At 43.1% G+C, this 26,428-nt stretch overlaps 1 protein-coding gene and 1 non-coding gene across 2 annotated transcripts in view; one reads left to right on the top strand and one right to left on the bottom strand.

The window, feature by feature from the left end:
• The window catches only part of LOC126273297 (uncharacterized), a 112,453-nt gene that overhangs the window by 9,483 nt on the left and 76,542 nt on the right, over nt 1-26,428 (top strand). The window contains exon 2 of the mRNA XM_049976843.1: nt 15,938-16,149. Coding sequence (XP_049832800.1) covers nt 15,938-16,149 — 212 coding nt within the window. The remainder of the gene's footprint in view (nt 1-15,937; nt 16,150-26,428) is intronic.
• Trnal-caa (transfer RNA leucine (anticodon CAA)) lies at nt 5,280-5,354 on the bottom strand. Its single transcript has one exon. It is a non-coding gene; the product is annotated as a tRNA-Leu (tRNA).

Consider the following 26,428-nt stretch of genomic DNA (forward strand, 5'->3'; position numbering starts at 1 on the left):
GAAACGTTGTTCTCGACTCTCACTGGCTACTAAAACTGCACGATGTCGCAGTTCAGGAAGTTGGGGCAGACCGGCTCGTGATTCCTAAGTAGGATAACGACCACTTGAGAAGCACTAGAGCAGCCAAAGAGACTAATCTGGAGATTCAAAAGGTGTATTAGCCACGCCGCAGCAGCATTGGCCTATGACTGTTTGGAATGTCTACCATAAGCCACCACAAGCGAGTCGCAATAGTACTACGAGAGGCCGCCTTTTTTATTTATTTTTTTTTTTTTTTTTTTTTTTTTTTTAGGCGGGGTGTCATCAGTTTTCTTACTGGTTTGATACGACCTCTCTCCTGCGCCAACCTTTTCATGCCATGGTAAGCACTTGCACCCGATATCCTCAATTATTTGTTGGATGTGTTAGAGTCTCTGTCTTCCCATACAATTTATACCCTCAACATCTTCCTCTTGTACCATGGAGGTTATTCCCTGATGTCTTAACACATGTTATTTCCTCTATCCCTTCTTGTCAGTGTTCTCAACATCTTCCTTTCCTCGTCGATTCTGGAGGGAACCTTCTCATTTCTTACCTTATTGGACTCCCTAATTTTCAACATCTTTCTGTAACACGTTGTCTCAGATGCTTCTGTTGCCTTCTTTCCCATAGTCCATGACGCGTTTCGATACATTGCTGTGCTTCAGACGTATATTCTAGGAAAATTCACCCTCGTATTAAGACCGATGTTTGATACTAGTTTACTACTTTTATCCAGGACGGCCTGTTTGACTGTGACAGTTTACTTTTTATGCCTTCCTTGCTTCGTCCGCCACGTGTTACTCTGCTTACTTAGCTTCGTCTACTTCGTAGCATCCAGATTTCATATTAAGTTTCTCGCTGTTCTCGTTTCTACCACTCCTTCATTACTTTCTTCTGGTTACCGAATCTTATCATTGGTATGCGTTCCCACTGAATTTTAATGCCAATCTTCAACCTTTCGTTTATTTCCGTCATTGCTTCTTCGACGTATAGATTGAACAGCAACGTCAAAAGACTGCATTTCTGTCCTTTTTAATGCGAAAATCTCGTTCTTAGTCTTCCATTGTTATTCTTCCCTGTTGATGTTTTTTACCCGTATTTTCCTGTAGTTAACATCTGTTTTTTCTGAGAATTTCAAAAATGTACGCCATTTTACTTTGATGAATGCTTTTCCTAGGTCGACAAATTCTATGAACGTGGCCTTATACTTCTTGACTCCTACTTCCATTATGAAATGTAACGTCAAGGTTGTCTTTACTTTTTGTAAAGCGAGGCTGATCGTCATATAACAGATCCTCAGTTTTCTTTTTCATTCGTCTGTCTATTTTTCTAGTTATCAACTTGGATGCATAAACCGTTAAGCTGACTGAGCGATAGTTTTTGCACTTCTGCTCTTTTCTCAGGAACTATGTGGATGATGTTTTTCCGAAAGTCTGATTGTATTATCCAGTCTTACAGATTCTACAAACCAACTTGAATAGCCCTTTGGTTGCCAGTTCCCCTAATAATTTTATACATTCCAAAGGGATGGTATTTATTCCTACTGCCTTATTTGATCTCAAGTCTCCCAAAGTTCTTTTAAATTTGACACTGAATACGTTATCTCTTTCATATCGTCTCCATTTTCTTCTACTATCACGTCATCAGACCGTTCCTCCCCTTCATATAGGCCTTTAGTATACTCTTCCATCTAGCCTCTCTCTTCTCTGCATTCGGCAGTAGCATTCTCGCCCCATTGCACTCTTTTAATGTTCACGTCTTTGCTTTTACTTTCATCTAATGTTGTTCTGCCCTTTCTGTATTCTGAATCTGTCTTTTTGACGAACATTCCGTTTTCCATTTCATCGTATTTTCCCTGCAAGCTTTCCGCTTTAGCTTGCCTGCACTTCAATTTTATTTCGCTCGTAGCTGACTTCTATTCCTGTAGTCCTGACGTTTCCTAACACTTTGTCCTTCTTTCGTCGATTAATTGAAGTATTTGTTCTATTACTCAATTTTCTTCGCAGTTACCTTCCTTGTACATGTATTTTTCTGTCCAACTTTAGTGATAGTCCTTTTTAGATAAATCCATTCATCTTCAATTGTTATATTCGGTATCGCAGCGTCTGAAGCGTTAGGGAACTTTAAATGCCTCTCATCATCCCTCATTGCTATATTTAGCCATTCTTTCCGCACTGGTCCTTTCAGACGTTTCTCTTAAACTGCAGCCTACTCTTCATCATTACTGAATTATTATCTGTATCTATTTCTGCTCCTGGGTACGCCTTGCAATCCGTCTCTGGTTTCGGAATCTCTGTCTCACGATGATGTAATCCGGTTGGAAGCCTCCTTTGTCTCCAAGCCTTTTCCGAGTACATCTCCGACTCTCCTCACTTCTGAGCAGTGGTACCAGTCCAAAACCACTACACATTATCGACGTACCTGAATCAGTACTTAATTTTTCAATTCAGTGGCTCTTTCTGTAAAAAATTTTTTTCGATATTGTTCATAAAAATTGCGGATACTTTAGGACTAAGAGGTGAACCCACAGCTAGCCATCAGACTGGCTATAATACTCGTTTTGAAACTGGAAGTAATTCTCGTTTACACAAATTTGAGTAGCATCAAATATGTCACGTACTTCTACAGGATTTATTTTGGATTTACCCAAAGCACCTATTTATATGGTTGTGGATTCATCAGTAGGAACATTTGCAAAATAATCTAGTGACGTCAAATGATACTGGTTTAGAACTGCGTAGAATTTGCATATCTAATTTTTTAAGCCAAAGAATTTTTGATACCAAACGTAGGTTTAAAACCGGCTTTTTAAATGATATAATCAAGATCTTTCGCTAGTAGGTTTACAATGATGGAGCTGCAAGGCTCTTCTATAAACTTCTTGGGCATATATATATTGATAGGAGCTGAAGGAGTCCAGGTTGCAGAAATATGCGGTACGGCACACTGTTAGAGAGAAGGATTATTATTCAAGAAACACATAGTACAATGAAATTACTTATCTTCAGTAGTTTCTAGGACTGCAGCTTCGGCTCTGAACTGACAGTCTCGTATCACGGAATACAATCAACTAATACAACATATTCTCAGGGACTAAGTCTGAAGGGCCCTCCTCAGGGAATCAACGCAAACAGAATATATATATTAGTACAAGAAAACAAGTGTTTAGCATTTACCGAAAAGACACATCTACTGATACACTAATCCATGCAAGCTCCGAACATCCACACAACCACAAACAAGTAGCTTTCCATTCAATGGTAAATCGTATCTGTTCCATTATCCAAATTAGCCTTTCAGTCAGAACTACAAACAATCAAGCAAATAACTTCCAACAACGGTTTTAGCTCTGCCCTGATTGATAACATTCTACAAAAAAAGAAAACGAATAAAATTACATCATTTCTGTACGCTCTTCAACAGCAATCAATCTATAATTTCGAAACCTGGTGCAATATTCTATACACTGGCAACATTTCAGACAATCCTGCAAAAAAATTAGTCTCGCATCTACAGCACTCATTTTATAATACCAATAACGTATCAAAATTTTTATTCAATAATAAAGACAAAATGCAGCACTTGGGAAGCCGAAAGTCGATTCATGACTAAACAAATACAATTTTGCAAAAAAGTAGGAAGTGTTATCCTTTTTAATATCAATATTATTAGTTTTGAGCTCTGTTTTGGAAAGAAGGGTGCGTCATCGAATTCCACCTACATCATCGTCACCTGAACTTGCCACTACTTTGCGAGAATAATAGTGTAAGATCTCCTTGAAAACCATATAGGACCTGCATTTATCTATTCCGAGGCGACTGGAAACTTTTTTAAATGGCAATGGTTTTCCTGCACCGTACTGCGCATGATAATGTGCTGCCTTTTCTGTGTTTCACACATTTTTCCTCCCTCTGAACCCGCATAAGAGTGTAAACATCGACGGCATGCACTGTGTATCTTAATTGGAACAAACTTATTTCATTCAATCAAGACATCAACTTTTGACAACAGTAAGACATATTATGCTCTTCGCTCTCAAGCTTGAATGCAGTGGGCCTCCTACTCGGTTCTGTCTCGAATGTGCTTTGCTGGCAGTGATAGTTGACTGTTGACAGTGATACTTAGCGATAAGGGCAGGTTCATTATTAATGAAGACTTGGTCGATATACACTTCGTGTATGGGTTCACTGAAAAATAACTCAGCGACGCGATGCTGAGCTGTTCTCAGCCACGACGGCAACCACTTCCCTGTACTTTTATCTATGCATAGCCAGCAACGATAAACCGCATCCTTCCGCGTTACAGTGGAAGAGAGGTGACGCGCGAAGTACGCCAGGCCTCCCGATATGGAATAAATGAAATGAAATGATCGTGTGTCATTAACGGTCGGTAGGCCCCATCTGGGGAAGTTCGCCCGTCGGGTGCAAGTCTTATTTCAGATGACGCCGCATTGGGCAACCTGCGCGTAGGTGATGATGAGAAATGATGACGAGGACAACACAACACCCAGTCCAAGAGTGGAGAAAACCTTCAACCCAGCCGGGAATCGAACCCGGGTCCGCTGCATGGTAGGCAAACACGTTACCATTTTTTTTTTTAAATCTTATTTTGTTCGTTTTCGTTCGTAGTATCTGCTCGGGGCAGACGTCGCAAGACACCCGTTTCAGTTCGCCCCACTAGCTAAGCAGGCTGGCGATATGGGAGAGAATGTGTCAAATCCGATATATAACAATCGTGCCACAATTCGTAGGCGCGTTGCTTGAACTATGAACATAGGCCACACAACTGGACTGAGAATCTTACATGGACAAAATTGCACCCAGCAAAAATTCCTTTGTAGTTTCACAGCAACAAATTTAATTGGGGTAACAAACTGAATAATTCATAATTATATTATTACTCTTTAACTAGCCGTCAGAGATTTTGGGTCCCGTATAGCAAAATACTCACAAAATATCTGCCCACAATCTCCCAAATTTTGTCGAAGGTGCTCAGGCTCACCTTATGTATAGTCGTAACGGTGCGGTTAATTTTGATCGTCTTGTAGAAAATGCCCACTCATCATCTTGTGGAGAATTTCTTCCTCTGCCGTCAACACACCTTCCCTGTTAAAAATGAATGATATTCTTCTACTGGAAAGGCTGTAGTAGAACCAGAAGAATTATAAGAATCCAACAGGTGAAACAAATCCAGAATGAGATTTTCACTCTGCAGCGGAGAGTGCGCTGATATGAAACTTCCTGGCAGATTAAAACTGTGTGCCCGACCGAGACTCGAACTCGGGACCTTTGCCTTTTGCGGGCAAGTGCTCTACCAACTGAGCTACCGAAGCACGACTCACGGCCGGTACTCACAGCTTTACTTCTGCCAGTATCCGTCTCCTACCTTCCAAACTTTACAGAAGCTCTTCTGTGAACCATGCAGAACTAGCACTCCTGAAAGAAAGGATACTGCGGAGACATGGCTTAGCCACAGCCTGGGGGATGTTTCCAGAACGAGATTTTCACTCTAGAATGTCAAATGTAAAAGACGCGGGATTGATCGGATTGACTATGATGTGTATCAGCCCCTCACAGGGCAGTACCCTGTCGGGTACTAGAGTGAAAATCTCGTTCTGAAAACATCCCCCAGGCTGTGGCTAAGCCATGTCTCCGCAGTATCCTTTCTTTCAGGAGTGCTAGTTCTGCATGGTTCACAGAAGAGCTTCTGTAAAGTTTGGAAGGTAGGAGACGGATACTGGCAGAAGTAAAGCTGTGAGTACCGGCCGTGAGTCGTGCTTCGGTAGCTCAGTTGGTAGAGCACTTGCCCGCGAAAGGCAAAGGTCCCGAGTTCGAGTCTCGGTCGGGCACACAGTTTTAATCTGCCAGGAAGTTTCAGGTGAAACAAAAGTTTTTCAATATGAAGTTAGCTGAGCGATTAATTGAAACGTAGTTGTGAGCGGAAATTTCCTAATATTGGCACTTGTGTCATACAAAACACACCAAATTTGAGCAAATTTCAAGTTAGAAATTCGGCACCCGTACACGCAGTCGCACTCACTCACTATCGCCAGCTTATGGTACTGAACGAAATCTGATGCCAGAAAGGATTACAAAACGAATTATCTGTGACAAAATGCTTACTCAAATATTCCACAATTTGACCACTACGAACTTTCAGTTTGCAGTCACGGTTTGTATAACACGCCACGCGGATTTTGGTTATTCAAAAGTCACGGTTTACAAGTAAAATCGGAATTTCACGTGTTCGTATTTTCTCATACGTTCTTATTCAGTTTTGCGGCAGTCCACAGTCAAGTTTTAATCATTCTTCTGCACAATTATCACCTGTTCAGAGCTCCTTATATCGGTAGCCTAACCCGATGATGACTGAGCTCCAAACTGAACTCTATAGACTTCGCAAAGCAATTCTTTTGCCCACAAAATACCCGACAGGGTACTGCCGTGTGAGGGGCTGATACACATCATAGTCAATCCGATCAATCCCGCGTCTTTTACATTTGACCACTCACAACGTAATAACGTTTATCAACAATGTCTAAATGACCCACTTCAGAAAATCCACAATTATAAAAACAACTCGTTCTTCAGTTAATAGAATTATCGTAAAATAGTTCTTATTCCCCCAATCCCATAAATTGGCTCATTGAACTATACAATTTCCCCTGAGTATTATTCACTCTCGCACTACACAGTTCTCACACGAACGTATACTCAGTTTAGACATAACGATATTTATTTATTATCTTACTTTCCATTCACACCATAATTCACATTTATAAACAAATTAAATCAACGACAATTAATGAGAGTCGTAATAGTCATAATAGGTCAGTTTTGTTAGCAAAATGTTTCAACTGCTTGCTATTTCATAGTTCGTAAGGTGCTGACACCTTTCGGTCACAGTCGTAACTACATGCGGCTAGCTACTGGATCAGAGAGATAGCCACGACTCATTGTATCTATCAGCTCGCTTCCGTCTCTTCCTTACATATGCTCGATGCAAGACGCTACGCTTCATAGTGAAAAGCAACAGTTATCACGCTTATTTGAGATCCTTATTTTCGCTTCTGACGGCTGTAACTTCCCTGTTCTCTGTTCACCATAAATTCACAGTCCACTTTATACTTAGATTTTAATTAAACGAATTTTTATGAACTTCTATTTGATTGCAAGTTACAAATTTCTATGTATGTAGCCGGCCGAGGTGGCCAAGCGGTTCTGGGCGCTACAGTCTGGAACCGCGCGACCGCTACGGTCACAGGTTCGAATCCTGCCTCGGGCATGGATGTGTGTAATGTACTTAGGTTAGTTAGGTTAAAGTAGTTCTAAGTTCTAGGGGACTGATGACCTCAGAAGTTAAGTCGCATAGTGCCCAGAGCCATTTGAACCATGTATGTAACTTAACTTGCTTTTTAACTGTTGTCGAATCGTAGATGCACACTGTACAGTCTCTTATTTGCCACAGATTCGAGTTAACGTCAGGTACTTCCTGGCTCTAGTGATTCATAATAATGAAAACATCGTTATTTATTTAATTTTCGTCAATTTTAGTTCTCATCGACAAAACCTAAAAAAACAACTGCTTATACTGATCGGACAATAACAACCTACGAACTCGTTACATGATGCTGTCAGAGAATCTGACTACGAACTGAACTGTACTCCGCGACCATCAGAAAAGTTTGCAGAGTTCAAAAATTTACAATTTATTACAGCGTTGACTCAAGACATTTACAGGTTTTTGCCACTTTAGTTTGCTACTTTCCAGTTTTCGTTATATCTCGATTTTTGTTGTTGTTGTTGTTGTTATTTTTTCGGTCTTTAGTCGGAAGTCTGGTGTGATGGATCTCTCGATGCTATTCTATCATGTGGAAGGGTCTTCATCTCCGAATACCTACTGCAGCCTACATCCCTTACATTCTTTGGAACCCGCTTACTACATTCATCTCTTGGCCTCCGTTTACGATTTTTAGCCTCCAGTACTAAATTGTGGCCGGCCGCTGTGACCAAGCGGTTCTACGCGCTTCAGTCCGGAACCACGAGGCTGCTACGGTCGCAGGTTCGAATCCTGCCTCGAGCATGGATGTGCATGATGTCCTTAGGTTAGTTAGGTTCAAGAAGTTCTAAGTCTTGGGGACTGATGACCACAGCCATACGGACCGTGACAAGACGCCCTAGACCACGCAGCTACCCCGCGTGGCTGCTGCCATCCATATAAAATAGTTTCATTAACAGCACACGGTCTTTCTTCTCGATAGCCATGCTGTTCACTCAAGTTATGGCTTGGTAAATGAGAGCGTGGTTGTCTACCATCATATACACATCAAAAAACAAAAAAGTTTTGCATCACCCCCGTTCCCAGAACTCCTGAAGAGAGACGTTGACTGTGGATGTTGTATCACAGAAACAGTCTCTTTGACTGTTCAGATATGTCACTCTTCTTTCTTTCTTTCACTGGTGCCATGTCTCGCACTGACGCAGGGTCGGCATTGTTAGGAACGGATTTGGCAAGGTCAGGATGAAGGGGTGGCCGGATGCCCTTTCTGCTGCTACCCCGTACCCCCCAGGACGGAATTAGTGTCCCCCAGCTGTCTGCATCTATTCATGGAATAGTGTTCAGATATCGGCGAGTCGTGTAACTGAGGCGGAACGTGGGGACCAGCCCGGTATTCACCTAGCAGGATGTGAAAACCGCCTAAAAACCACATCCAGGCTGGCCGGCACACCGACCCTCGTCTTTAATCCGCCGGGTGGATTCAATCCTACCGCCTACCCGAGTCCAGGAAGCAGCGCGTTAGCGCTCTCGGCTATCCTGGCGGGTTGTTCAGAGATGTCACTAAAGCCGCCCAGAGATGTAAACAACCATGCACGAGCAGCGCCTATTAGACGGATGGCCGATCAGTTCCAGTCATTCCACCAAGAAGGAGGTACACGTCTCGTGTTGTCTATAGTCAACCACAGCTAGGCGGTCAATACCGCGGCTCGACCGCGTCCGCATTGTTACTTTGTGCCGGAAGGGCTCTCAACAAGAGAAGTTTCCAGGCGTCTCGGAGTGAACCAAAACGATGTTGTTCGTACATGGAGCAGATAGATACATATGACAGGAACAGTCGATGACATGCTTCGCTCAAGCCGCTCAAGGGCTACTACTGCAGTGTATGACCGCTACCTACGGATTATGGCTCGGAGGAACCCTTACAGCAACGCCACCGTGTTGTATAATGCTTTTCGTGCAGCCACAGGACGTCGTGTTAGGACTCAGACTGTGAGCAACAGGCTACATGATGCGCAACTTCACTCCCAACGTCCATGGCGAGGTTCACCTTTGCAACCACGACACCGTGCAGTGCGTTACAGATGGGCCCAACAACATGCCGAATGGACCACTCAGGATTAGCACCACGTTCTCCTCACCGATGACTGTTGCATATGCCAGCAACCAGACAATCGTCGGAGACGTGTTTGGAGGCAAACCGGTCAGGCCGTACGCCTTAGACACACTGGCCAGTGAGTGCAGCAAGGTGAAGGTTTCATGCTGTTTTGAGGTGGCATTATGTGGGGCCGACGTACGCCGCTAGTATTCACGGAAGGCTCCGTAACGGCTGCACGATACGTGAATGCCATCATCCGACCGATAGTGCAACCATATCGGCAGCATATTGGCTAAGCATTCGTCTTCATGGACGACAATTCGAGCCCCATCGTGCACATCTTGTGAATGACTTCCTTCAGGATAACGACATCGCTCGACTAGAGTGGCCAGCATGTTCTCCAAACATGAACCCCATCGAACATGCCTGGAATAGATTGAAAAGGGCTGTTTATGGACAACGTTACCCACCAACCACTCTGAGGGATCTACACCGAATCGCCGTTGAGGACTGGGAAAATCTGGACTAACAATACCTTGATGAACTTGTGCATAGTATGCCACGACGAATAACGGCATGCATCAATGGAAGAAGTTGTGCTTCTGGGTATTAGAGGTATAGTTGTGTTCAACTATCTGGACCACCACCTCTGCAAGTCGCGCTTTATGGTGATACAAGGTGGAATGTGTGGTTTTCATGAGCAGTAAAAAGGGTGGAAATGATGTTTATGTTGATCTCTATTCCAATTTTTTGGACAGATTCCGGAACTCTCGGGACGAAGGTGATGCAAAACTTTTTTTGATGTGTGTACAAACAGTGTGCAACAGCATAGTCGCACCTGGTGGCCAAAATTGGACAAATTTTTTATTATGTAAATAGGTTCTGCATTAACGCTTTAACATATCTGTCAAGTTTCGGTGCCATATGGAAATCCTACACTGGAACTCCGTCAATAGCTGCACTTTCATTATAACCACCCAGTACGTCAATAGTATTAACAAAACAGTGTATGGCATGAGATGAGTGAGTGTTCACGCAACATCTGATGACCCAACCACCCAAACACACGTTGGAACCTTCGTCCAATTAAATTGGCCAAGAGTCCAGATGCTACACAAAATGTCAGCAACTATCTTCCCATTGTCTCATCATATCCTAAAATTGAGTGTAAGCACCTCGGTAGACCAAAGACTTCTCTCCTAACAGCACACAAAACAAACGATGTGGAAGGATGGCGCAGTGTAAGTGTGACGCCACAAACATTGCATTCCACTGGACCTCCAAGCCACAATATGTGAGCATCTGTCAGTAGGCAGTGTGCAATGCGATGGCGAGTGAGCACAATTTCGTCTCTTCTTTGAGCTCGGGAGAAAGTCGAATAGCTGGTTTGACTGACCATAGTTTTTGTCGGCCCCTTCCACCCACAGTCTTTTCCAGTCAGACAATACTCTCTTTGTTACCCACCTCACGACAGCCTACAGGGGGAGTTGAAATCAAGTGTGCCATTTTCCTGGAAGACTGTGTACGCTACTCTGACAGTTTTCTCAATCCCTTCGATTCCTATGTGACCAGGGACCCAACAGAAGGCCATCTCGTTCTTCTGCCCGAGCAGGAGGACCGTGTCCTGAACCGTATGAACTGTCGTATCTGCTGGAAACATTTGCTGAGTAGCCTGTAGAACACTAGAGACTCTATGAAAACAAGAAACTTCGCTCCACTAAGAAATCTCACGTGCTTCACTACCTTGTTGACCGCCCACTGCACAGTAGGCGAGTTGGTATGCGAGTGTTAACGATATAATGGGGGAAGATAACAGAACACCCAGAACATTCTCTTGCTTTGATGTATCGGTAAAAACCACAACGTACTCGCGATTCACCACCGATATGCCGACAAAAACCATTTTTAAAACTATAGGTGGGTAGTGATTTCGTTGTAGTCCTTCGTCTCCAAGTTAAATGTGGGCCTGTCAGTTATTCAGGGAGAGTATTTGCTCCATCCCTGTTTAACAACTGGTATGCCTTTCACAGCAGGTTGATTGACATACTCCTTCGAAAGAACAGAAAAAAGACTTGGCACTTTCAGGCAGATTAAAGCTGTGTTCCAGACCAAGACACGGAATTGGGATATTTGTCGTTCGGGGACAAGTACTCAACCGACTGAGCTACCCAAGCACGACTCATCACCCGTCTTTACAGTTTTACTTCTGCCAGTAGCAAGTCCTACCTTCCAAACTTCACAGAAGCTCTCCTACGAAAAATGGAAGATTAGGACTTCTGGAAGAAAGGATATTGCAGAGACCTGGCTTAGCCAGAGTCTGGGGGAGGTTTTCGGAATGAAATTTCCACTTTGCAGTGGAGTGTGCGCTGATATGAAAATTTCTGGCAGATTAAAACCGTGGGCCAGACCGAGATTCCAATTTGAGACCTCCGCCTTTCGTTAGTAGTGCTCCACCGAATGAGCTACCCAAGCACGGCTCACGACCTATCCTCTTTTATTTACGCCGGTACCTCATCTCCTACCTTCCAAGTTCATGTCTCTGTCCGGCACACAGTTTTAATCAGCCAGGAAGTTTCATATCAGCGCACACTCCACTGCAGAGTGAAAATTTCATTCTAGAAAAAGACTTACGTCCTCGGCGATCGGTAAACCTTCATTGTGTAAATTGTTCATCCGCAATACCAACAACAGGATGATTGGAGGTAGACTTCATTTTGAATACCCGTCTCACTGTGAGGAGTTCTCCCCGGATAATAAGAGGCAGCTCACCAGCTCCTGTACATAGGCTAGGAATGGAAATAGTTCTGTAGGCTCCTGTATGGTGATCAGCATACCATATGTCTAAATAAGATGTTGTTACTGATCCGCACATTGCGCTGCAATAGTCACGTGCGGAGAAAGTTTCTGGGAAGATTGAATTGATCTACTTTTAAGTTGTGCCTTCAGATATCTAGATTTCAGATCATGGCGGTGTGGCATCCACGTTAACCTCTGATCAAAGATCAGACCCAAGAACTGCAAGGAGGTCTTAAAATCCAAGATGATGCCCCCCATCTGACCAGAATGCAGCTGTCGTGACATATGGGCTCAGCTCGAGCCGTGGTGGATAAGAGATACAGTTTGCATAGATAACGTCATCAGACTGTAATTTAGATAGCAGTCATTACATTTATGACGTGGTAAGGCCTGTGTCTGTATCCTACGTTCTATGTCTCTATGACGTTGTCTTTCAACAAGATGACGCACGCCTTCAGATTTCCTGTGCTGTCCTGATCTGCATCGAAACTGAGGATATTCGGCTATTCTCCTGGCCAGCACGTTCTCCAGATCTCTCATCCATTGAAAACATTGGTCATGGATTGCCATAAAACTAGGATATCATCATTCGCCAGCCACTACAATAGAAGAACTCTAGTGTAGATTGGAAACATCGTGGAATGACGTATTTGCATCTGTTGTCCAAACTGTGCGCCGCTTTGTGCTCAGCTAGGATACAGCTGTTGTTGCTGCAACAGGTGTCAGCTCTGTGTACCAAACATCGCACCCTGTACCCACATCCTCAAATCATCTACAAATTCAAGAGCATTTTTTCAAATGTCGATAAATACTCAGTTGTTCGAATTTTAGATTTTTGTAGTTACAAGTAGTAATGCTTGATCTGTTGAAAAAATTTTGTCAAAAGCTTTTGTTATAATGTGTTGAAAACTAGGAGGTTTGCAAAACTCGATATTCGCTCTTGGGTTAAAATAAATTCGATAAATGCAAACTCTGGTTTTCTTCTGACAGATCTGAAGGGAGGATAAAATGTAGGACACCTTTGTCAAAGGCAAGCACTTGCCACCAGAACCAACAACCGAAATAAATTAGTCATTTACACAACAACCGTAACTCTAGGTTATTGCTCAGTTCAAGCCAGCTTTGTCAGGAAAAAGGAACTTCAAAAAGGAAGAAAACTGAGGAATGGTTCAAATGGCTCTAAGCACTATAGGACTTAGCATCTGAGGTCATCCGTCTCCTAGACTTAGAACTAACTTAAGGACATCACACACATCCATGCCCGAGGCAGGATTCGAACCTCCTACCGTAGCAGCAGCGCGGTTCCAGACAAGCGCCTAGAAGCGCTTGGCCACAGCGGCCGGCAACTGAGGAATACTGTTTCGATAAAGTAAAGCATGGAGAAAAAAGATGGCCTGCCAGTAAAAATGTGCCGCAACATTTCAAGCCACATCAGGGATGTTCAAAGACCGACTCTCGAAAGGAGCAAGACCTAGGAAAAATAATCAGTTAATAACAAACCACAGGGTGCACAAACATGGTGCAAAAATGTTTTGTGCAATAATGGAGAAGGAAAATCCAAATGTGTTTTTTGTATGTTTTGATATACAATAGAATCAGCCATTACCATAGCCGTCTGTAGATGATGTACTCAATTCAAGGCGGGTTTGGCTATACAATTTGTGCACTATTATTAATTCTGGAACACTGATAAAGGAAATGATTGCTTTTTGTACTTGGTTTGAAACAGAAGGACCGAAACCTTGATGCGTCCCAGCCAGAAAACCGTGCAAATGAATATCATTTACATTCTGTCTCCTGTAGCAGTCGAAATAAAAATACAGTACTGATGTGCACATTGGTGACGTTCGTGGAAGAAAACAGAAAATTTGATAAGCTGGTTACAGCTATAATCCTGACAAACTATTTGCTTTATAATTAATGCCCTCTGGCAGGCACTTAACTGTGATTCGCAGAGTATCCATGTAGATGTAGAGTGGATAAAGACTACTGGAAGAAGAAAGATATTCTTTCACTGACTGGATACTATAAATTGCTAGAACCTCATCATCAAGATAGTAAATAAAGTTTGGGATGCACAGGATGTGAAGTCGAACGCACTAAAAGCCCTATGATCTAAGATGCCCACAAAAATAACTGCTTAGCGAGCGATGGCTTATGAAAAGTCTAAGGAGAAGGCTTTGTTGGCAGTATCGGATCCTTCTAATGGAAGTCTTGTAGAGATTGAGGTACAGAAATCCAGAAACTGCATCCAGGAAGTGAGGAAAGCAGCCACCATGGAAAAAAACAACATGATCAGCAGGGAAAAGAAAAAGTGTGTCTTAAAACTTGTGAGACTTTTTAAAATACCAGAAGGAGCAAACGAGTTTTATAACGATACTGGTAAAGTAATCAATACATTTCCAGTTTAGTATTGTTGTTGCCAGTATTTTGTGTTTGTATTTCAATAGCACTTGTCGCTGTTGTAATGACACATTCCGACACAGAGAGAAACAATACTTTAAAGTCTGCACGAAAGATTAAATTGAGAGGAATGTAGAATATAGTCTCTGTAATGTTCAAATTGGATTCTCTTTTGTTTCACACTCCAAGAAGGAGTTAAGATACACTCTCGATTGTTACCTTGTAGGGAATGGACGTAATTATTGGTATGTGCTGAAAGGCAGCCATCTTGTTAGTATTTATGGTTTGTGCGACGAGCAGAGCAAGTCTTATTGTCTTGTGAATAAAAAATAGTGAAAGGTATCTAAGTTTTACGCGAATTATTTAAAGCGACGTAGCATTGTATTCCTTTGTTTCCGCCGTCTTCGTGAAGGAAACCGTTGCCGACTTAGGAAGACACACACGGTCAACAAAGAGAAGAACATCGATGGCGACTAATGAATTAATATTGTGGCAGAAAGACTAATTCTACGTCTAAGGTGAGAACTCTGAATAAATCAACAATGCCGTAGAATTAAAAAATATTATTAATCGGAATTGTAAATTATATTACAGGCAAATTTCACGCAGTACTGAATTTGTCCGCATTCAAGCCAGTCAATACAGTCCGTAAAAAAGCCTTCCAAAAATTCTAAAGTTCCATATCCGTAATTTTTTTCTCTTTTCAAGAAATCAATAAATTTAATTTTTTTTATTTATTTCGCCACACTATCTTGCACTTCTGCTTTTCAAACATTCATGGAAAAATATGTCAGTAAAGTGCTGTATTGTATTACATTACTGTATTTCTGTGCAAAATGAACAATAAACTACAATAATTTTTATAATTAATGTAAAAGATGAAAAGGAAATGAAAAACAAATTAATTAGAATGTTTATGTTAACAAAACTTATTTTCCATCTTTGCAATCATGGACTTTTGTAAAAACTTGAAAACGTCTTCCCTCTGTTCTAAATAAACAATGAAACTTTTCTAAAAGTCAAAGAAACACCTGCAATTGTGCCTACAAAAGCTGTGTAAATGTTAAATTATCTCATTTATGTAATTATTATATCAGTACGATATTTTACTGTACGGCATTTATCGAGTTGTAAGAAAACGCTCCTGAATTTGGTCATATATTCTTCCTACTACATTGTATACGCCACATAAAAAATAACTTTCTTTGGTTTCCATTCTGGTGTTCCAAATGGGCGGCAGTGTAAGAAAGGCTGTACTGTGTTGGCTCGAATGCTGCATTAGACTGCCATACAGTATCCGTGCGAATTACGTCATACTTGTGGCTGGCCTTGGGCTCGTGGCAGGACCGCCGTGTGTGCATTGCGCAGGTGCCCCTGTGGAAGCGGCGGTTGGCGCCCGGCTGTTCGGCGCGCTGGACGCCCACAACCGCGGCCTGGTGTGGTGGGAGGAGGTGCTCGACTACCTGATCGACAAGGCGGGCCGTCGCGACCGCGACAGACTCTCCTGGCAGCCGCTGGAGGCTCGACACACCATGCACCACCTGCCGCACTGCAAGGTAGGGCGCCGACTCTCTAAAATTTCTGTGGGTGCTTACCAATGGCGGAGCTCCCATGCCCTTCAAAGCCATTGTCTCAACAAACAAAAGGATAACAATCCAGATTACGTGAAAATAATTACACTGAAACCTTAAACCAAAACGTCGTTATGTAAAAGAAAAAAAATAGGTATTTTGTAACAATTGGCTTCGTTGTATCTCGGATTACACTTTATTATTGCTCAATATTGGCGAGTAGATACACTACTGGCCATTAAAATTACTACACCAAGAAGAAATGCAGATGATAAACGGTTATTCATTGGACAAAAATATATTACACAAGAGCTGAAATGTGATTACATTTTCACACAATTTGGGTGCAAAGATCCTGAGAAATCAGTACACAGAACAACCACCTCTCGCCGTAATACTGGCCTTGATACGCCTGGGCATTGAGTCAAACAGAGCTTAGATGGCGTGTACAGATACATCGGCCCGTGCAGCTTCAACACAATACCACAAGAGTAGTGACTGGCGTATTGTGACGAACCAGTTGCACGGCCACCATTGACCAGACGTTTTCAATTGGTGAGAGATCTGGAGAATGTGCTGGCCAGGGCTGCAGTCGAACATTTTCTGTATCCACAAAAACCTATGCAGGACCTGCAACATGCGGTCGTGCATTATCCTGCTGAAATGTAGGGTTTCGCAGGAATCGAATGAAGGGTAGAGCCACAGGTCGTATCACATCTGAAATGTAACGTCAAAGTGCCGTCAATGCGAACAAGAGGTGACCGACACGTGTAACCAATGGCACCCCATACCATCACGCCGGGTGATACGCCAGTATGGCGATGACGAATACACGCTTCCAATGTGCGTTCACCGCGATGTCGCCAAACACGGATCGACTATCATGATGCTGTAAACAGAACGTGGATTCATCCGAAAAAATGGCGTTTTGCCATTCGTGCACCCAGGTTCGTCGTTGAGTACACCATCGCAGGCGCTCCTGTCTGTGATGCAGCGTCAAGGGTAACTGCAGCCATGGTCTCCGAGCTGATAGTCCATGCTTGCGTAAACGTCTTCGAACTGTTGGTGCAGATGGTTGGTGTTTTGCAAACGTCCCCGTCTATTGACTCAGGGATCGAAACGTGGCTGCACGATCCGTTACAGCCATGCGACTGCTAGTGATACGAGGCCGTTTGGATCCAACACGGCGTTCCTTACTACGCTCCTGAACCGAACGCTTCCATATTCTGTAACAGTCATTGGATCTCGACCAACGCGAGCAGCAATGTCGCGATACGATAAACCGCAATCGCGATAGGTTCCAATCCGACCTTTATCAAAGTCGGAAACGTGATGGTACGCATTTCTCCTCCTTACACGAGGCATCACAACAACGTTTCACCACGCAACGCCGGTCAACTACTGTTTGTGTATGAGAAATCGGTTGGAAACTTTCTTCATGTCAGCACGTTGTAGGTGTCGCCACCGGCTCCAACCTTGTGTGAATGCTCCGAAAAGCTAATCATTTGCATATCACAGCATGTTCTTCCTGTCGGTTAAATTTCGCGTCTGTAGCACGTCATCTTCGTGGTGTAGCATTTTTAATGGCCAGTAATGTATTTTAAAACAGCTGTTGACGAATGGAGTGGTAGTATTGTAGAGTGTCTCTTGTATTGTAGACGACTCTCGTGGTCGTGCGGTAGCGTTCTCGCTTCCCACGCCTGGGTTCCCGGGTTCGATTCCCGGCGGGGTCAGGGGTTTTCTCTGCCTCGTGATGGCTGGGTCTTGTGTGTTGTCCTTAGGTTAGTTAGGTTTTAGTAGTTCTAAGTTCTAGGGGACTAATGACCATAGATGTTAAGTCCCATAGTGCTCAGAGCCATTTGAATCATTTTGAACTTGTAAGGAAACATGAAAGCAAGCTGAAAAGACAGGGTTCTATTCACAGTATAGCGCGACTGTTGTCCTAGGGGCCGCGCGGTGTAGCCGCACGGTCTTAGGAGCCCTTCCACGGTTGGCGGCTACCCCCGTTGGAGGTTCGAGTCCTCCCTCGGGCATGGGAGTGTGTGTGTGTGTGTGTGTGTGTGTGTGTGTGTGTGTGTGTGTGTGTGTGTGTGTGTGTGTCGTCCTTAGCGTAAGCTAGTTTAAGTTAGATTAAGTAGTGTGTAAGGCTAGAAACCGATGACCTCAGCAGCTTGGTCCCATAGGACCTTATCACAAATTTCCAAATGTATTCTAGGGAGTGCCTTCGACTTGGCCAGAGAAAGGCAAGGAACGGGAAAGTGTATTGTTTGGTTACCTTTGCACAAAGACATATAAAATAAACAGATATGTTTTAGAGGTCAGAAATTTTAACTTCCAGGCCAGTGTTTTAATAGTTCATTGCCTTTTGATAAGGGTAAGTGAGAAATATTTATTTTATTTTGTTTTTACCAAACTAAATATTTTGTGGGCGTGGCACACCAGAAGATTATGTGTGTGGGTGCTTGAGCCCTGGCGCATGCACATAGTCTGCACAGGGTAGTCAACATTGAACTGTGTGACCATCAGACTTAGTCAAGATGTTAGTCTAAGTGCTCAACTGACTAAGCTACCCACGAATGGCTTAGAACCTCTCTTCACAGCTTTTCTTTCGCCAGTATCCCATCTCCTATTTTTCACGTTTCCAGAGTAAATTTCTGGAAATATACCACAGATTGGGCGTTGTGTGATGTCCTTAGTTTAGTTAGGTTTAAGTAGTTCTAAGTTCTAGGGGACTGATAGCCATAGATGTTAAGTACCATAGTGCTCAGAGCCATTTGAACCATTTTATCCTACGGATTGGTTAAACCATGTTTACAAAATATCCTTTCTTCCTGGAATAGTAGTCCTGCGAGTTTCGCAGAACTTCCGGGAAATATGAAAGGTGGGAGATAGAGTACTGGTAGACTGTAATTTTATGTATCAGTTGGATTACTATTCATTCATTTTTTTTTTCAAGTGTATCCAGTCTGAGGGAGTAACCAAATGAGAGCAATCAGCTCAGTCCATTGTATGAAATGATGATTAAATCAAGACCCTAAGCTGTTGACAGGCGTTGCTATACATCAATGGGGACAGTTGAAAATGTGTGCCCCGACCGGGACTCGAACCCGGGATCTCCTACTTACATGACAGACGCTCTATTCATCTGAGCCACCGAGGACGCAGAGGATAGAGCGACTACAGGGATTTATCCCTTGCACGCTCCCCGTGAGACCCACATTCCCAGCCGGCCGGAGTGGCCGTTCGGTTGTAGGCGCTACAGGCTGGAACCGCGAGACCGCTGCGATCGCAGGTTCGAATCCTGCCTCGGGCATGGATGTGTGTGATGTCCTTAGGTTAGTTAGGTTTAAGTAGTTCTAAGTTCTAGGGGACTGACGACCTCAGAAGTTGAGTCCCATAGTGCTCAGAGCCATTTGAGCCATTTTTGAACCACATTCCCAACTTAATGTCACTCACTACATTCGTAGTGCCCCTGTCCATTACACTCATTACTCGCGGCAGACAATCTTACCGAGTCCCGTAAGAGTTCGGGCAATGCTTGTGCATCCGGCACAGATGCCTTAACTACATGAAGCTGGTGTCTGTTCTTTCGGACAGTCCATTGTAGGTTCTCATAATGAGTGAATTATGAATCCTTTGTGTACAAAGTTTTTCTGTCAGTTGAACGATGTATTCATTCCTTAAACCGAAACTACTCTTCAGTGTTTTAGCTAATTGAGGTACCCATGTAGTTTTCTGAGTGAAATCAATCTGCAGCACTTACACTCATCGAATAAAGGCACTAGTATACAAGTGAGATACACACACCACCCTCCCCTCCCCCTTCCTGGAGGGTAGCCCTTCCCTCAGAGGTGCATGAAGACATCCTATGGGGTACGCCAAAAGCCGTAGACATTATTTAGTACGTATTCATTTAATTATGTACTGAATAGACTAATTCTTCTTTTCATCAATGGAAGCTGATTAATGTATACTGCTGTGGTTAAGTTTTTCCAGAAGCAATTAGCTCATAACTAATGAAGCTGATGTATCTATCGCCGAGATACAAACCTGAGCACAAAAGTTCCTTCATGGTACACGACGAGGAGTGGAACATTGTCGATTTTTAGCGATTGTTCGCATTAATTTTACTGAAAAGGTATAGTGATGAAGTCCATTAATTAAAAAACTCAGTTTTATTCTCAGGTTACTCCTGCGTGCACCCATGCATTCCACGCCAGCCTGCTGTAACAGCCAGGAGTTTAGCTAGTGCAAAGGTGTGGCCAAGCCCCTGGCAGCCTCCAGCTAAAGCCGGAGTCCGCAGAGGCAGAGAGTACGGTACGCAGTGACGAATTTTCGTCTGAAGCGCTGGGCGAGATCATTCATTTGTTCATAAGGGGGGACCCACAGAATTTGCCAGCTTTCGGTTGGCAGGCGGCATGCTGCACTGAAATAATCAGGGCGCAAGCGCTGCTTTCTTTCTGAAACGATTTTACAGAAACTATTTGGTAAAAAAAAAACATTTTTGCGTTACTTATAGTCTTATATGTCGGCTTCATGATGAAGTGCCCATCATCTCGTTAATGGTTATAGTTACTGTGAGATTTTCACTGAAGTAAGACTCTGTTCGAAATTCGAAAAAGTCTGCAGTGAAAAATAGGGATTGCTACGATTTTGCGTTTGGTGCATATTACATCATAAGCTGTTGCATACGTAATTTAGCTTACATTGTGAAATTTTCTTTAGAGTCTAGTGTAGTTTTATATCTGTCACCAATCTCGATAAATTTGATTTTACATTACCTACTCAAATGCGATCGCGCATACCAGCGATAAAAGAGAGAATGAATTATCCAAAACATTCGTCATATTTCATAAACAGTTTGAGATATCGAAATGAGATTCTGCCAAATGATAACACGCAAAGACGAGAGTATTTTCCCATATGGTTACTAGGCAAAACTTCATTATCTATCATATTATTCCACTAACTGAAGGCTTTTTTGACGAAAGAACGTAATTTTTAAGGGCAACCGATAGCTGGTGAAACAAGAATGCTGTGGGTTCTGAAACAACATAAGTGAAAATATTACACTTTTATTTTTTCACTGAGGATGTGCTTTTTCATAAGCTATGGTCCTGACTTGTCCTCCTTTCCTCACTTCAAAAATGGTTCAAATGGCTCTGAGCACTATGGGACTCAACTGCTGTGGTCATTAGTCCCCTAGAACTTAGAACTACTTCAACCTAACTAACCTAAGGACATCACACACATCCATGCCCGAGGCAGGATCACGGCTCCGGACTGCGCGCCTAGAACCGCGAGACCACCGCGGCCGGCTTTCCTCACTTAATAACCCACTGTTTCAGTACTCTGTCGCAACTGCGTCTGCCCAACATTTTAATGAGATGATATTGTAAGAAGTCCTCCGTGTTTTGGCAAAACAACCAAATTTTAAAAGGGCAATAAGAGAAATGTAGGTTTTACCCAAAATTCGACACTCATGAAGTTTCTCTGAAAGTTACAATGGTTAAGTCAGGTGAAAATAAATTGCTGCTTTAGTTGCGTTTTCAGTGGAATTTTCTTTAGATGCTAATGAAAGCAGAGGTGACAGTAGATCTTCGTGGATGGTCACCATGAAAATGTGGTCGTGGAGGGCCTCCACTTCATACTTACAAAAAATATAAGTGTGAGGTTCGGTTTAGTACACCACTTCCTTCCCTGTGCACATTTCCCCTGCAGCGTGTTGACGGCTCGCCTGCGACCCCACCAGCAGTCCCAATGCTTGCCCAGCCTAACTGCGCATCTACTAGCCACATTATTCCGAATGCACTCGACTGCTTGTGCGCGATGCGTCGCCAGCCAGGCAACCGCCTGTGCAATACAGAGCCACAGTAGCTCTTAATCTGATATTACATGACACACCTATCGTACACTAGTCTGGAGCAGCGCCACGAGTGTAAAAGTATGGAACTGCCAGCTTTTCCACAAGTGCTATTACACGATACATCTAATGTGTAAGTTTGTACTAGCACCACAAGGGTGCGTATTCAGTACTGCAGGCGTGTTTTGATCGTTTACATCATCGAGTATGAAAGCTGATATTTCTTACAGCTATTATTTACTCGCACTGAAACTTTTGAGAGGTATAGTTTCTTATTTGTTAAGCAGTTACAGTATCTCGTGCAACTGGAATGAATTACGTATGGTTATACAGAATTATGAACAACATTTTGTCATATTGGTACAAGCAGATCATAGACACCTTTTCATGCTATACACTCAATAGGCATACTTATGCTACCTTTATTCCTTTCCTTTTCAACAATAACGAACTATAATTAGATATGCAGTTTTTTTCAATGACAAAACAAAAAGGTAATTTTAATTTGTATTTTTACTGTACCCGGCATTGCCGATTTCCTATTAAAAATGAATACAAAAAAGAACTGTTTTTGTATACATAAACGTACAAGTACATTGTCCAAATTAAGAAACATGATCACTGAGTGAAGCTGTTTTCCATGTTTACGGCCCGATTTTGTAAACGTCCCTATCGAAATACATCTTCCCGCCTACAGCGTTTGTGCACCTCAGTTGAAAGCTGTGAAAAGCGCTGCCATGTGTCAGGGATTTCCTTAAGCTGACTCGACTGTAGGAGTGTCTTATTGTTGTTGTTGTTGTTGTTGTTGCCGTCTTCAGTCCAAAGACTGGTTTGATGCAACTCTCCATGCTACTCTATCCTGTGCAAGCCTCTTCATCTTCAAGTAACTACTACAACCTATATCCCTCTGAACCTGCTTAGTGTATTCATCTCTTGGTCTCCCTCTACGATTTTTATCCCCACGCTTTCCTCCAGTACTAAACTGGTGATCCCTTGATGTCTCAGAATGTGTTCTACCAACCGATCCCTTGTTTTAGTCAGGTTGTACCACAAATTTCTCTTCTCGCCAGTTCTACTCACTCACGTGATCTATCTACCCATCTAAGCTGCAGCATTCTTCTGTTGCAGCATATTTCGAAAGTTTCTATTCTCTTCTTGTCGAAACTATTTATCGTCCATGTTTCACTTCCAGACATGGGTTCATTCCAAGCAAATACTTTCAGAAAAGATTTCCTGACCCTTAGATGTGTGTTAACAAATTTCTCTTCTTCGGAAACACTTTTCTTGCCATTGCCAGTCTACACTCTATATCCTCCCTACTTCGACCATCATCAGTTATTTTGCTTCCCAAATAGCAAAACACATTTACTACTTTAAGTGTCTCAGTCCTTCAGCATCACCTGAGTTAATTCGACTACATTCAATTATCCTCATTTTGCTTTTGTTGATGTTCATGTTATACCCTCCTTTTATGGCACTGTCCATTCCGTTCAACTGCTCTTCCAAGTCCTTTGTTGTCTCTGACAGAATTGCAATGTCATCGCCGAACCTCAAAGTTTTTATTTCTTCTTTGTGGATTTTAATACCTACTCCGAATTTTTCTATTGTTTCCTTCACTGCTTGCTCAGTACACAGATTGAATAACATCGGGGAGAGGCTACAACCCTGTCTCACTCCCTTCCATGCCCCTCGACTCTTACAACTGCCATCTGGTTCTATACAAATTGTAAATATCCTTTCGCTCCCTGTATTTTACCTCTGCCCCCGTAAAGAATACATGTATTAAAACTTCATGCGTGATGCAGCATTTTTTCACGCATCTATGTGTTGTGATGTCATATCTCTTGAACTATCTGTTGTACAATGATACATTTGTGTAGGTACATTCAGCCACATATGTGGATACTGTCTACGAAATATGTCGTGAACAGTTGTTAGCAAAAAAATAATAAATTCAAACGGGTGAATGAAGCTGACATGTTTGAGTATTTGTGACGTCATGTCTCCTGATCCCCGTGTCGTACAATGATACAGTTTTGTAGGTTCATTCAGAGGCGTGTGTAGGCTCTGTCTGCCACATGCGTTGGAAATAGAGTTAGTACCACAGAAATAATAAATATAAATGTCGTGCCTGACGTGGCAGCTTTCACGCAGGTCGTTGTTTATGATGTCACATCTCCTGATGTACGACACGTAGTACTTATCCCCAGAGCGATTGTTGCCTGATACTCAGGGATATGTGTACCAAGTTTGGCTGATATCGGTCCAGTAGTTTAGGAGGAGATGTGGAAATATATATATTACATCGTGAAAAATCCGTCGAGAATCTGGCGTAGTAGTCAAAAGAGTCTTCAAGAGCTTCTGCCGAACACAAGTGAAAACAATAACGAGCAAAAAGCCTGTTCAGAATGCCGTGTTCTGCGCGTGCGTGTATGCACCTCCTCTACTGCTCATGTGCGGGTCCACGGCAGAATAGAATGGTGCAAATTTCTCCCCGGCGGATGAACAGTCTTGTAAAATCGAAGCTTCATCCGTTCTGTCGCTAGGTGGTAAGTCCTCTGCACCTGACTTCTACATCTACATACATACTCCGCAATCCACCACACGGTGCGTGGAGGAGGGTATCTCGTACCACAACTAGCCTGTTCTCTCACTGTTCCACTCCCAAACAGAACGAGGGAAAAATGACTGCCTATATGTCTCTGTACCTAATCTCTCTTATCTTGTCTTTGGGTCTTTCCGCGAAATGTAAGTTGGCGGCAGTAAAATTGTACTGCAGTCAGCCTCAAATGCTGGTCCTCTGAATTTCCTCAGTAGCGCTTCACGAAAAGAACGCCTCCTTTCCTCTAGAGGCTCCCACCCGAGTTCCTGAAGCATTTCCGTAACACACGCGTGATGGTCAAACCTACCAGTAACAAATCTAGCAGCCCGCCTCTGAATTGCTTCTATGTCCTCCCTCAGTCCGACCTGATAGGGATCCCAAACACTCGAGCAGTACTCAAGAATAGGTCTTATTAGTGTTTTATAAGCGGCCTCCTTCACAGATGAACCACATCTTCCCCAAATTCTACCAACGAACCGAAGACGACTATCCACGTTCCCCAACTACCATTACATGCTCGTCCCACTTGCACATACTAGGTCCGTCGTGTACTTCCGGCTTTGTAGGAGGCTGTTAGCGACCGGGCCAGCTCCTCACGACGGCTGCAGTCCTGTGAAATCACTCAAATCCCAGAAACTGAGTGAAAGACGTCGTTCAGATATAACAGTCGTAACAGTCAGAGACTTGTGTCAGTAGGTTGTCTCACTTTAAATGTACCACTCAAACCCAGATAGCGAGTTGAAAAAAAAGAAAGGTGTTTCACGTAACTAACAAAGCTGACTGATTGAAAAATATCGACTGGCCATAGTTACTAAAACCAATTGACTGTCCCATAACCACTACCCAAGAAATCTTCCAACTCGATAATTACGTCGTCGTCGTTCTGGAAATCCGTGCAATGCAATGGTTTCTGCGTCTTGAACTATCTGTTGTACAACGACAGATACATTTGTGTAGGTACGTTCAGCAGCATATGTGGATACTGTCTGCGAAATATGTCGTGAGCATCACTGAAGACAATTCTACTCCAGTCAACGAGACTGGACAGCAATGAGATTCCAACCTGACTGTCGCCTGCCTTATGTTTCGAAAACTAGGTGTGATGATCTGGAGTGACGATTCTTCTCATAGCAGCACACCTTTCGTTGTCATATGCGGTGCCCTGACAGCCTGTGTTCGTGCTTGCCAAACGCTACCTTGGCCTCCAAGGTTGCCGAATCTCTCCCTGATGCGGCTCCCCCCGTTGGAGGTTCGAATCGTCCCTTGGGCAAGGGTGTGTGTGTGATGTCCATACCGTAAGTTAGTTTAAGTTAGATTAAGTAGTATGTAGGCTTAGGGACCGATGACCTCAGCAGTTTGGTCCCATAAGACCTTACCACAAATTTACAAATTTCTCTCCCTCAATTCAGATCTTTCGGAACATTGTGGGCAGGTCCCTACAACCAGTTCGGGATTTTGACGATCTAACGCGTCAGTTGTAAGGAATTTGGTACGGTATCCTTCAGGAGTACATCCAAAAGTCTATCAATCAATGCCAGGCCGAATCACTGCTTGCGTGAGGGCCAGAGGTAGACTAACGCGTTAAGGGCTTGCTCAATTTGCAAAGTCTTTCTCTTGAATAAATCATCCGGTTTTGCCTGTAAATGTGCATCACATCTACCGATTTCCGTCCCATTCGGAGGAGAATTCCTTCGTGATGCGCTCTTGTTTAATTTTTTAGAGGGTTTTATACTGTAAACAGCAAAAGACATAGCCTTGTGAAATCGGGTGGTTCTTTCAAAAATAAAACTTTTTTGTGC

The sequence above is a fragment of the Schistocerca gregaria genome, chromosome 5, assembly GCF_023897955.1.
Source record: "Schistocerca gregaria isolate iqSchGreg1 chromosome 5, iqSchGreg1.2, whole genome shotgun sequence".
Lineage (NCBI taxonomy): Eukaryota > Metazoa > Arthropoda > Insecta > Orthoptera > Acrididae > Schistocerca > Schistocerca gregaria.